The sequence below is a fragment of the Gracilinanus agilis genome, chromosome 4 (assembly GCF_016433145.1).
Source record: "Gracilinanus agilis isolate LMUSP501 chromosome 4, AgileGrace, whole genome shotgun sequence".
In the NCBI taxonomy this organism is placed as follows: domain Eukaryota; kingdom Metazoa; phylum Chordata; class Mammalia; order Didelphimorphia; family Didelphidae; genus Gracilinanus; species Gracilinanus agilis.
This window is the reverse complement of record NC_058133.1, coordinates 407,584,259-407,597,646: the sequence shown is the minus strand read 5'-3', so window position 1 is coordinate 407,597,646 and position 13,388 is coordinate 407,584,259. Positions and strand designations below refer to the sequence as shown.

Below are 13,388 nucleotides of genomic sequence, written 5' to 3'. Positions count from 1 at the left end.
AAATTACAACTTTTCTTTAATTTTATTCCTAAAGATTTTTATTTAAAAAAAACTTTCATGAAAAGATAAATTACTATAGCAAATTTTACCGAAGAGGAATGACTTCTGGTAACCATCCTGTAAGTGCATGAAAAACTGTGAATTCTCCTAATTCTCGTTGGTCAGCCATGTGGATGCTAGAAAATAAAAGTCAACAAGTTTGCTAGTATATCAAAATATCAAAACTTGGGCAAGTCATTATTAAAGAACCCTTTCCTAAACCTAATAAGGAAAGATGATAATGCCCATATTATTTACAGATCATAGTTATAAGCCTCAAATACTGAATCAAAGCAAAATATAATTTTCTCAATTGATACGGTCCTATAAAAATTCAAATATTGTCATAAAGCTCATAAAATAGAATGAGAAATATGGAACTTCAGAAAGGAGAGAGCTCCTTAACTTTTCTTAAGCAAAAAAAGTATCAATGGTACTAATTTTTTAGGCATGATTTCAAATTCAATTTTACCAGTATATATATATATATATATATATATATATATATATATATATATATTAAACCCTTAACTTCTGTGTATTGGCTCATAGGTGGAAGAGTGGTAAGGGTGGGCAATGGGGGTCAAGTGACTTACCCAGGGTCACACAGCTGGGAAATGTCTGAGGCCAGACCCGAACCTAGGACCTCCTGTCTCTAGGCCTGACTCTCACTCCACTGAGCTACCCAGCTGCCCCTTTTACCAGTATATTAAATATATTTATAGTTGAGATGATTAGAAATTCTCATAATAATCAAACCTTTGCATGCATAACAGTCATATTCAAATTTTGTCCATTTAAATTAAAAACAGAAATTAGCTAAATCCCAGTTTCAGGGAAATTGGAAAATTAACTGAAGAAAAATTAAGTCACATAAATAAGAGACAGTATGGAGTAGACTTGAAGTCAGAAAGATGTGAGCTATTCCTGACCCATAATGGCTCTGCAATCTGTAGGTGAGTCACTTAACCTTTTAATGCTCTGAACAATGCTCTGTTTAAATTACATAGAAGATGCCAACCTTTATTAAAAGAGGGAGTTTCTTCACTCAGGAGTTCCCTATGGTAATGAAATCACAAGTCTAGTCCCTATTCCTAAGGAGTAGAATATAGTTCCCCCCAAAAAATTTTTATGCAACCTAAAAGTATTATAAATCATTGGTAACATTAACAAACTGCTGATGTAATTAATGTAATACTTGTTACACCTCACCTGAGTCTTCACTTTCTAAGTGAAATAAAAAGGAAACCTATTCTTTATGCTCAGAAGCTATCCATATGTTTTTTATATAGAGGTAAAGCTGGAAAATATTTTATAAAACATTTATTTGATGAGGAGTTAAGTCAACATCTGAATTATTTGGTTCTAGAAACCACCATGAGTTCTAGATTTGGAAAAACACAGGATCATTCCTAGGCAATCAAACAACTGAATGTTATATGATGCTACTATTTGCCAGAGCATCTTGAAATTCTCCAATGTGCTTCTCAAACAGACATACACTCCTACATACAAGGATTCAAACTATGCTTTGCTTATTCTAATTACTGGCTTTAGGGGGTTCACATGCACTTTAAGCTTTTAAAACTAGTATTTATCATTTGTAGTCACTTCAGAAATAATTTAGTTTTTATATGCCATTAGAACTGGATTTATTTGTTTTTTATAAAAATATTAATAGCTTGCTCTTTCAACATACTCAACATTTGTGAGCTTAATGATAGCTTTAGCTAGTATCATTGGCCAAAGTTCAATATCATAAGTTGTGGCAGGAAGTAATAATTTATTCTCTTCATCAAATGGCAGACTGTCATCAACAGTTAGCTTTCTCCAACAACCCTAAAAATAAGAAAATTTAAATATGTGATTTAAATTACATTAAATAAATTTAAACTTAAACAAATTTAAATGAAATTTAAATATATGCTAGACATACATCTAAGAATTTCTAATAATCTTAACCAGATTTTATAACACTACTGAAAAAATTAACGGATTGCTATTTTCAGAAGACATTATATTCTTACTACAAATAAGTATTAACACCAATTAAAATACATTAGGCAATTATGACTACTATTAATATGATGGCTATTATAGGAACCTGCATCTAAAAAAAATAAATCAGTGATATATAGCATCACTTCTGATGAGACCTTCAAATTGCTCAGGAAATGGTATTTTGCCTTTTGCATATTCAAAATGTGTGTGGGGGCGAGTATTCCCCTAAGGGAATAAACATCAGTGCAACAAGGTAGAAAAAATTGTGAAAGAGATTTACATCTGAATTTTAAATGATGTCATGAATAATTTTGTCTACAAAGAATATTATTGGTTTGCAGCTTTATTCCATTCTACAATGATAAAATCTTTTGTGCAAAGTTTAAAAATTTTATAACAAAACAATCTTTGCTTAAAGAATCAATTGTGCTAATTTAGCTCTTTAAGCAAAACAGAAATTAAAATGGTTTTAAAGAGCACAACCAAAACATTTTGCTACTAACAGATAAGTATAGGTATTTCCTGAAGAGCCTGATAGTTATTTCTGCTCATTTTAAAATTCACATTTGAAATACTACTTCTTATTTCTCATTCAGTTACACTAAATGTTATTATCATTTAGCATGGCACTCCGACCACAAATTAAAGCTCTAATATATAATTTGTCTGAGGCAATATGACATATCTGATAGAGGACACTGGAGTAAAGTCAGGAAAATCAAGGTTCAAATCTCACCTGCAAAACATATTAAGTTTTGCATGCTAGGAGCTAAGATGGCAGCATAAGAGAAGCTTCACTCACTCAAACCCTCCGTACACCAAAATGGAAAATAAATCACCTCCAAACAAAGAAAAACAGGAAAAACATAACTCACTGAGGTGGGAAAGGAGTATAAAGCTCAATGAGTATAGCATTCTGGCAAACCAACAGAGCATGGACCAGCTGGAACACAGAGATGTACAGCAAAGGGAGAAGCTGAGAAGGGCTTCAAGGCTTAGCTCAGGTGCCACCTACATGAAGATTTCACTGATCTCCCTAGTTATTAGTGTTCACTCTTTTCTGAAGTTATCTTCCATTTTCTCCCATTAGAATATAATTTCTCTAAAGGCAGAAACTGCTTTATGTTTCTCTATGAATCCCTAGCACCAAGTATAGTGTCCACACTTAATAAAAAATACCTAATAAAAGTTTATTGAGTTGAATTGAGTGGCAGCTTTACAGCTAGAAGGAGGAATGTGTGTAGCAGGGGCAGATGTTAAGAAATCTTGACCAAGTCAGTCATTTCCAGAATCTTTTTTCACCAATGGTCACACGATTGCTGATCTATGAAATGATACAAGTTGCACTAATGGTAGTGCTACCAGTATTTTAAAAACACATTATAATACATATGAGCTTACCATCCAATAAAGTTTCACAATATACTTTCCATAGCTATTGAATAGAGGAATATGCCCTTTCACTGCCTTGCATAGAGAATATATATGTTCCCAGGGTTTCCAATTTAGAACAGGAGGCTCTGTTGAAGAACTTGAAATATTTCCATTATAAGTCTTCCATACTGCATATATCTCACTGATAATCCATCTCATCAACTAAAAACAAAAAAAAAATTTAAGTAAATGATTACTTTTAAATTAAAATATTAATAAATTAAAATAAAATGCTATTTAGTGAAAATGCTATTTTTTCTAAATTGTAATTTTCTAAGTACATTTTAAATGGATTTTTAAAATTAAAATTTAGAAAAATGGCATTAATACCTACTGAAATAGTAACATTTAATTTCTATATAATGAATTGAATTATGAAATAATTTTCATAACAAAATCTATTAACATAGAATTTAAATACTAGGTTTGGTTTTTCTCACTTTTGCAACAAGGCACACCAAGATTTCCTACTATTTTATTTTGGAAGATAGACAGATAGATAGATAGACAGGCAGGGAAAAATTTGAAGCTTTAATAATTTTTTCTTAAGCAAACTGATTTTTAGTGAGTAGATTTATTATTTTATCATACTTGGGCAGTTTAAGAAGTACCCTGGGCCAAAGAATATGACAAAATAATATAAATTTACAGAGATGTTTAATAACTTACACATGTTGTGTTTCAGATATTAAAAATGATGGTATTATACATCATTAATAGGACAAGAGCTGTGTTTGTTTTTATCCTTACCCTTTTTGTTGGTAAGAAACTATATAAATAAGACTACTTTGAGATGTTGCTGGTACTTCTGTAAAGATAAGTAATGAAACAAACACATTAACTTGAATTTTTAGTTTTATATACAATTCTCCCAAATCGTAAAAAATTTTTTCACTTGACCATACCATTCTCTGAAGACTATGATCTTATGTCTCTTTTCTCTTTTTCAGAAAATTCTTAGAAAATGTTATTGACTATCTCACTCATTTTTTAGCTCTTTGTCATCTGGCTTCCAATCTTATTACTCAACTACCAAACTGACCCAGTCCATTTAAGAATATGGCTCCTTTCTCCTCTACACATACCTCACTGCAGAGTAAATGTCCATTTTCTGAAAATAAGTCAAATGAATTTTCATCTTTCACTACCACAAGATTCTGAAGGGATTTAAAAAAAGATTGTTTAGCAACACAAAATCCATAAACATTATAGTTACTACTTAGCAGGATATTATAAGAAAAATGGCAATGGCAATTAAAGACCTTGTCAACATGAAATTTAATAAATGGTTTCCATAAAGAAAAAAATACTAACTACAAAAATCTATTTGATACAAAAATATTCTAAGTTAAAATTGTAGTTCAGTAAACATATGATATCTAGGAAATTTCTCTTTTTTTAATCTATACTGCAAAGAGGAGCAAATTATAATATTGGACAGAGGAATAATATTTAAGTCAGGAAGGGCCGTGTTCACATTGGACATTTTACATAACCTTCTGGTGCCCAATATAACAGAAATCTCCCATTTTTATGAGTAGCAATGGTCTATATATATGAATACACAGATCTAGATCCACCCAAAGTCCCCAAAAGAAGTTAAAAATGTTAATTATGACAGATTGCTAATATAAACTAAACCACTTATTTTTAAACAGTCAATCAACGGAAGGATGTCAATACTCTTGATAGCAACTGAAAAGCTAAAAAGTATGATTGGTTTTGGGGAATGATACTGAGTTTTGATTCATATAGGTCAGCCAATATAAAAGGAAATTCATGGTATATGAGAAATCAAGAGAATAACTAGGGCTAGTTACATAGATTTATAACTCACAGACATGGTTACTGAATTTGTGGGAGCTAATGAGGTCACTGAGAGCAAGTATATAAAAAGAAGAGAAGGCAGAGCTGGACAGAGCTTTGGGGTAAACTCATCTTTATGAATACAGAAGTTACTAGACAGGTATGCCACAAACCAGAAGGCAGTATCATGAAAACTTAGAGAGAAAAGACTATTCAAGATGAGATGGTGATCAACAAAGTTAAATGATGCTACATGTCAAGAAAGAAAGCCAAGAAAACGACTAGTCCTGACTATTAGAGACAACTGGTAAGGAAGGTAGGAGTTTCAGTTGAAAGAAGAGGAGGGAAGCCAGCTTGAAAAGGGTTGCATAGGTAAGTAGCCTCCCTCCACCTCGGAATCTGCCTTTGGAGGAAAGGTGAACAAGTACAATAGCTTGAGGGGTAGTCATTAAATGTTGGGTTATTTTTTTTAACACTGAAGGAAACCTAAAAATATGTGTAAGCTGTAAGGAAGATGCTAATAGATTACTACTTAACATTAAATGCCATGTATACTATATAATGCTGCCTCTCCATCAGACTCAACTACAAGACATGGCAGCCAAAATAGTTAATGCGATTTTAGTTTACATTAATAAAATCATATTAAATGATAAAGTGATAGCTGCATGATATGCCACTTTAGTGAGATCACATCTAGAATACATGTTATAGTTCTGGATACCATCATTTTAAAGGAAACTGATACACAGAACATGCATAGAAAGGCAACCAGAATGGTGAGGAAACTTGAAGCCATGGAGCAACAGTTGAAGGAATTAGGCATGTTCAGCCTTGAGAAGGAGAGATTTAGGAAGGACATAATCATTGTCTGCAAATACTTATAGGACTTTCAAGGGGGAAAAGGATTAGATTTGGTTTGCATGGACCCAAAGGGCAGATCTTAGAACAAGGAATTGGTTCAACACTAGGATTTTTTTTCTTCTCCAGGGCCCTCACTATCCACTAAAAAGAAGCCTTCCCTTACCACTGAGACAAGTTCACAACTTTATCACTATAGTACATCTGGATCCCTGAGTTAATAATTCCTGCAATGATGAAATAGTCACTTGAGCTGACTTTAGGCTGTGTCATCAAAAAAGAAAAGGGGATAAACTAGGAAGAAGAGACACATTGCCTAGACTAACCAGAAAATCAGATAAAGAAATTAAGATAGCTCTGAAAGCTCCAGAGACTTCCCAAAGTGCTTCCAAAAGCACAAACAAGTCTCTACAGGGTATCATATGCACCTCAGGGTTGATGCCAGAGATATAGTAGGGGGGAAAAGAAAGCCTCAAAGAGACAGAAAAAATTATCTGAAGCCTTTTTACAAGCAAAGGTTAGAGAAGAGGCTCATCCAGCATCACGCAGATGTAAAAAAAGAGTTTGGAAAGTCGCACCATCTACATGGTTGCAAAGGAGAAAAAGAACAGGCTCAACACAACTGGCTTTCTTCACCTCACATATGCTTCTCTAGCTCTCCATTTCATGCCAGTGTCTAGAATGCACTCCTTTCTCCTCTCTGCCCTAGAGAATCACCAAGCACCACTTTTTTACAAGGAATATGAACTGTCTGGCTACCCTAGTGAGCACCCAGTGCCCTCCTTCTCCAATTACCTTGTATGCCTTTGTATCTACTCTCCTCACATGTCTGTTATATACTTAAAAGTTTGCTTGTCTTTCTATTTCGAATATTAGATTCTTAAGAGGAAAGAAAAATTGTTTCTCTGAATTTGTATCCTTAGAGCCTCACTCGGGGTCTGGCAAATAGAAGACACGTCGTAAATATTTGTTGATTTGGTTAATTAAGGAAGGAAGACTCTTCCTATGAAAAATTTCTATTTTTTTGCTATCCACTGCCATAGAAGGAACTGATAGAGTCTAAATGTAGATCAAAGCATACTATTTCCCATATTATTTCTTTCATGAGGTTTGTGTGTGTGTATGTGTGTGTGTGTGTGTGTGTTTTCTTTCACAACATGGTGATTATGGAAATATGTATTGCAGGAGAGTCACATGTAAACCTATATGAGACTGCTTGCCACCTCAGGAAGGGGAGATGGGAGGGAAGGAGAGGGAGAACTTGAATGGCAAGAAGTCAAAAAACAAATGTTTAGGGGGCAGCTGGATAGCTCAGTGGAGTGAGAGCCAGGCCTAGAGTCGGGAGGTCCTAGGTTCAAATCTGGCCTCAGACACTTCCCAGCTGTGTGACCCTGGGCAAGTCACTTGACCCCCATTGCCTACCCTTACCACTCTTCCACCTATAAGTCAATACACAGAAGTTAAGGGTTTAAAATAATAAAAAAAAAATAAAAAAAAACAAATGTTTAAAACTGTCTCTACATATAATTGAGGAGAAAATACAACAAAATATTACCTAATATTTTTAAAAGAGGCTCTATTTTTATATTTTGGCAAGTTAAGCAAAACCTGGTCTAAAACTTATATATTTATTAGTTTGAATGCTTACCATGAAATTGGGTGCTTTTAAAAAAAGATATAAGTCCTATATGATAACCCCATGGGGAACCCATGGGAGAGGACATGAGTCAAGGAGAATTTATGAGAAATTACCTGACATTTTACCATATCTTAGGGAACTAAAGCCCAACTGAAACATGGTAACATAAGAATAACCTACAACTTCATTCTTTTCAAAGTTTTTGTCATATTAGAAATATACTCTTATTTAAAAGATACTAAAAAGGACTGCACATCAGAAAAAATCTCCAAAACTATCATTTCACACTTAGTCACATAACTTCTTAAGTTTCTAAAATTCTAAGTGTAAAAAGTGAGTGATAATATGAAATTTTTAACTAGGAGGTAAACATGCAACCCTGCTATGACCAATTAAACTGGTATTCTATTTCTAGGCATAGTGAAATTGATATATTCAAACTGTAACTTACGGTATTAGAACATGCAAAAGAGCTAATTCTAATAAATACTGGAATAAAATAATAAAATAAGCAAGGCTTAAATTGACTTTGGAGCTCCAATGAAAGTCATCTTGAGAAATGGCAATGAGAAATGCTGTCTATCAAACAGTCTGACATCTTCTCATGCAGCAGTTTAGTCTATCATATTGACATTAAAAACTCCCTCAAGAATATAAATAACACTAAAACTGTCTCTCAGTAATTGAGGCAAAGGAAAGATATCAGAGTAATAAAGAAAGATAAATAGATTAGGTCATATGTCACCTTCTACTTTTAAATTTTTAAACATCAAACAATAGTAAATATGTGGGTTATTTATTCTTTGTGAAAGTGGAAGTAAAATATGTATTTCTTAAAAAACAAAAGTTTATGTATTTGGAGGCAGCTAGCTACAAAAATGGAGAAACCACTGAGTCTGGAGTCAGGAGACCTCAGTTTAAATTTGACCTTAGTCACTTATCTGCTGTGTTACCCTGAGCAAGTCATTTACACTTTCTACCTTAGTTTTCTCATCTATAAAATGGGGATAATAATAGAGCCCACCTTCCATGGTTGTTATGAAGATTATATTTAAGTTAATAAGTTAATAAGAATATTATTCTTATATATAAGTTAATAATAATTAAGTTAATAAGAAAAACTTAAATATACACATTTATATTTATATCTAATACTGTATACAAATTATTGATCAATATATTTTATTGATTATGAAAACAAAACTTTGTACCCTGTTGATGAAAACTTCTTGTGGACGTTTCCATGTAAAAACTTTTAGTGATGGTGGTATTTCAATCTTCCCTTCAGGGTCATCAAAATAATGCTATAATGAGTAAAAAGGAAATATGCACATTGGAGTAAAAAACGTCATTAATAACCACTGAAAACGAAAATTTTCTCTTGATGGTCCAAATAAGTCATCCACAAACTTGACAAGAGGTGTTTCAAAACATTAGTAATAAGAAATTAGTAAGCAAACAGTTCTCTGAGAATATATGTAATATTATCCCACTATTTATTATCAACAGACTACAAAAAACAAAAATGAAACATAAATATTTAATTTGCTGATATTTGTAATTTTATATTTCCAGTCTTTTTCTATTCTTTTCAATAAATAGGAATCAGAACACCTAGATTCAAAATCTCCTAGATGCTTGTTACTTTTTTGGAGATGGAAGAGTTATAATTATTATTCAGTTATTTTTCAATCATGTCCAAATCTCCTTAATTTCATTTGGGGTTTTCATGACAAAGATAATAGAGGAATATGCTATTTTTTTCCTACCTCATTTTACAGATGAAGAAACTTGGGCAACCAGGACAAGGTGATTTTTCCAGGGTGTCACAGCTAGTGTCTGTGGCTAGATTTGATATCAAGAAGATGAATCTTCCTGACTCCAGACCCATTGCTCTAAAGCTACCTAGCCGTCTCCTACTACTTGTATAACCTTGGGCAAATAATATAAACACTCTGCTTCAGTTTCCACATCTGTAAATGGGGAAAGAGTGTCAGAATAAATGAGATGTAAGTTATCCCAGCTCTAACTCTGACTTGATAATTCATTGATTCATTAAATGTATAACTAAATGTGATTTAAGAAAGTATATATATAGTATTTAGTCTTATTTTTATAAAAGTAAGACTTTTCACAGATTCATGATCATCTGAAAGAATCCTGCTAGGAAATGTGTCTAGATGTATATATTAACTAGAATGACTCCAGAACATTCTTTCACATGTAAATATTTAGGATTTTTATCAAAAATATCATATAACAACAGTTGGGAACTGTTGAATATCTATTGTGTACAAAGTATCCATACAATTCATCCCTAGTATTATAACATTTCATGAACAGAACATTGTTATTGCCTACAATTTCAAAATGTCTTATTAAAATAAAGCAATGTTGTTCTTACTATGTACCAGGCACTGTGTTAAACCCTTTATAATTGTTATTTCACTTTATCCTCACAAGCCTCAGAGAAGGATGTTACTTTATTCCCATTTTACAGATGAGGAAACTGAGGCAAAAAGAGGTTAAGTGACTTCCCCAGGACCACACAACTAACAGGAGTCAGAGGCCACATCTGAACTCAGATCTTCCTATGCCTGGCTGCCTGATGCTTACTTCTGTCTATTAGCCTAGCATATTAAAATTTTTATGAGGGTCTAGAATAGAATTTCTTAACCTGAGAGGATTCTGTGAATTTATTATTTTAAGTATCTTTAACTGTATATTTAACTGTATCTTAATAAAATTGATTTCCATTGTTAGATTTGTGATTTTATACATTCAAAATCGTTTTATGAGAAGGAACCATAGGCTTTACAAGATGGTCAAAGGGTCTATAATGCAAAAAAAGATTAAGAATTATTCCTCTAGGAATATTACTATTAGGTAAATTGTTGCTTAAAACCATATTTTAATTCTGACCTTAACCTAGCAGCCTAAATAGGAAAGTCACAGATATTTTTGAAAATAAGAAAATATTTAAAGAAATTGTGATTTTACCAGTGTGAATTGGTCAGTCAACAAATTTTTTTAGGCACCTATCAAATATCATGTACTGTGCTAAGCACTGAGGACACAAAAGTAGGACAAAGCATAGTGTGAATGCCAAGGCAAAGAAGAACTCCAAAATTTTGGTAATTTTAAAATTATTTTAGGAGCTATCTTTCAAAGCTATTCTCCTTTCTCTGTAGAACAAAATAAAACTTATTAAATAATGTTCGAGTTGCTAAATTCAAGAAATTAATGACTCTGAAGGCAACTTGATGATGGGCTGCTCCAACCAAAAATATTGGTTAAGGTAAGAAATATGCCATTTATCACACATGCATACCTGTAAACAAAATTTTTTAATGAACCTGAAAATGAAAATTCTCTAGTAAGCTTATATTCCACTTACAAAAATGGGACTTTTCCCAGATTTGTCTTTTTCTTTTCCTCCTTTTCCTCCATCCCACTTTTCTGCATTTATATCGGCTTCATTCCATTCTGGCCAAATTGGGAATTTTCCTCTTTTTATTTCAGTCAAACCAGACTGTGTACTACTCCCAAAAGATGACTGACTAGAAAAGAAAAGTTAAATAAAACATTTGAAACTCAAAGAAAATAGGATTATATTACTTTAAAGACCTATGCTTCATCAACCAAATGTAGAAAAACAGAAATATTCAATACATCTTTTTCAGACCATAAGGCAATAATTATTACGTTCAATGAAAGTTACCATAAAGAAAGACTAAAAATTAATTGGAAATTAAATAATCTCATCCTAAAGAACAAATTGGTCAAAGAACAAATCATAGAAATAATAATTTCATTAATAAATGACAATAAGGAGACAATATACCAAAATTTATGGGACTCAGCCAAAGCTGAAGTTACAGAGAAATTTATATCTTTAAATGTTTATATCATTTAAAAAGAAGGAAGGAAGAGCAGACCAATGAATTTTAGTATGCAACTTAAAAAACTAGAAAAAACAAAATTAAAAATCCCTAATTAAAAATCAAATATTAAATCCTAAAAATCAAAAGAGAGATGAACAACTTTGAAAGAAGACTATTGAATTAATAAATAAGATGAGCTTGTTTCATGGAAAAATAAATAAAAAGGTAAGTCACTGCTTAATTTTGATTTATAAAAACATAGACAAAAACCAAATCACCAGTACCAAAAATAAAAAATGTGAAATCACAACCAATAAAGAAGAAATTAAGGCTATTATTATTAGAAGTTATTTTGCCCAAATATATGCAAATAAATCTGACAATCTAAGTGAAATAGATGAATATTTACAAATATATAAACTGCCTAGATTAACAAAAGAAGTAAAATACTTAAACAACCCCATCACAGAAAAAGAAAGTAGACAAACCAACAAAGAATTCCATAAGAAAAAGGTCCTATGGCCAGATGGATTCACAAGTGAATTCTAACAAACATACAAAAAATAATTAACTCCATTATTAAAGAAACTATTTGGAAAAAAAGGGGATAATAAAGGAATTCTTCCTTTTGTCACACAGATATGATATTGATACCTAAATCAAGAAGAGCTAAAACAGAGAAAGAAAAGTAAAGGTCAATTTTTCTAATGAATACTGATGCAAAAATTTTAGTAAAATACTGACATCACAAGGATCACACACCATGACCAAGTAGGTTTTATACCAGAAATGCAGGGATGGTTCAATATTAAAAAAACTATCATCATAATTCATCATTTCAGTACCAAAACCAACAGAAAATATCTGATTATCTCAAGAGATGCAGAAAATGCCTTTAACAAAATATAATACCCATACCCTATGAAACCATTAAAAACACTGGAATAAAAAAGCTTTAATTAAAATAATGAAGGAAGACTATCTAAAATCATCAGAAATTATCTGTAATGGGGATATACTAGAATCCTCCCCAATAATATCAGGGGTGAAGCAAGGATTACAATTTAATATTATATAACAAATGCTGGCTGTGGCAATAAGAGAAGAAAAAAGAAATTGAAGAAATTAAAATGGACAATGAGGAAATGAAACTATTGCTCTTTGTAGATGACATGATGGTATACATACAGAACTCCAGGAAATCAATTAAAAACACTGAAAGAAACAATTAACAACTATAGTAAAGTTTCAGGATACAAAATAAACCCACATAAATCATCAGTATTTCTATTTACTACTACCAAAGTTCAACAACAAAAGATAAAAAAGGAAATTCCATTTAAAATAACTATAGACAACATAAAATGTCTAGGAATATACTTACCAAAACAAGTCGAGCAACTATATGAATACAATTACAGAATACTTTTCACACAAAGTCAGACCTGAACAGCTAGAAAAATATTTATTGCTCTTGGATAGGCCTAGGAAATATGATAAAAATTATAAACCTACCTAAATTTATTTACCTTTTCAGTGCTATACCAATTAAACTACCCAAAAATAATTTCATATTGCCAGAAATAAATAACAAAATTTATCTGGAAGAACAGTAGGTCAAGAATGTCAAGGAAATTAAAGGAAAAAATATGAAGGAAGGAGACCTAGCTGCACCAGATCTCAAACTATACTATAAAAGTGGTGATCATCAAAACAATCCAGTA

At 31.9% G+C, this 13,388-nt stretch overlaps 1 protein-coding gene across 1 annotated transcript in view; it reads right to left on the bottom strand.

Moving 5' to 3' along the window:
* Positions 1 to 13,388, bottom strand: part of ADGB (androglobin) — a 330,120-nt gene that overhangs the window by 280,839 nt on the left and 35,893 nt on the right. The window contains exons 2-7 of the mRNA XM_044675455.1: positions 11,178 to 11,340; positions 8,992 to 9,084; positions 4,560 to 4,631; positions 3,442 to 3,636; positions 1,739 to 1,878; positions 90 to 176 (exon numbers count right to left, since the gene is read on the bottom strand). Of these exons, the coding sequence (XP_044531390.1) occupies positions 90 to 176; positions 1,739 to 1,878; positions 3,442 to 3,636; positions 4,560 to 4,631; positions 8,992 to 9,084; positions 11,178 to 11,340 (750 nt within the window). The remainder of the gene's footprint in view (positions 1 to 89; positions 177 to 1,738; positions 1,879 to 3,441; positions 3,637 to 4,559; positions 4,632 to 8,991; positions 9,085 to 11,177; positions 11,341 to 13,388) is intronic.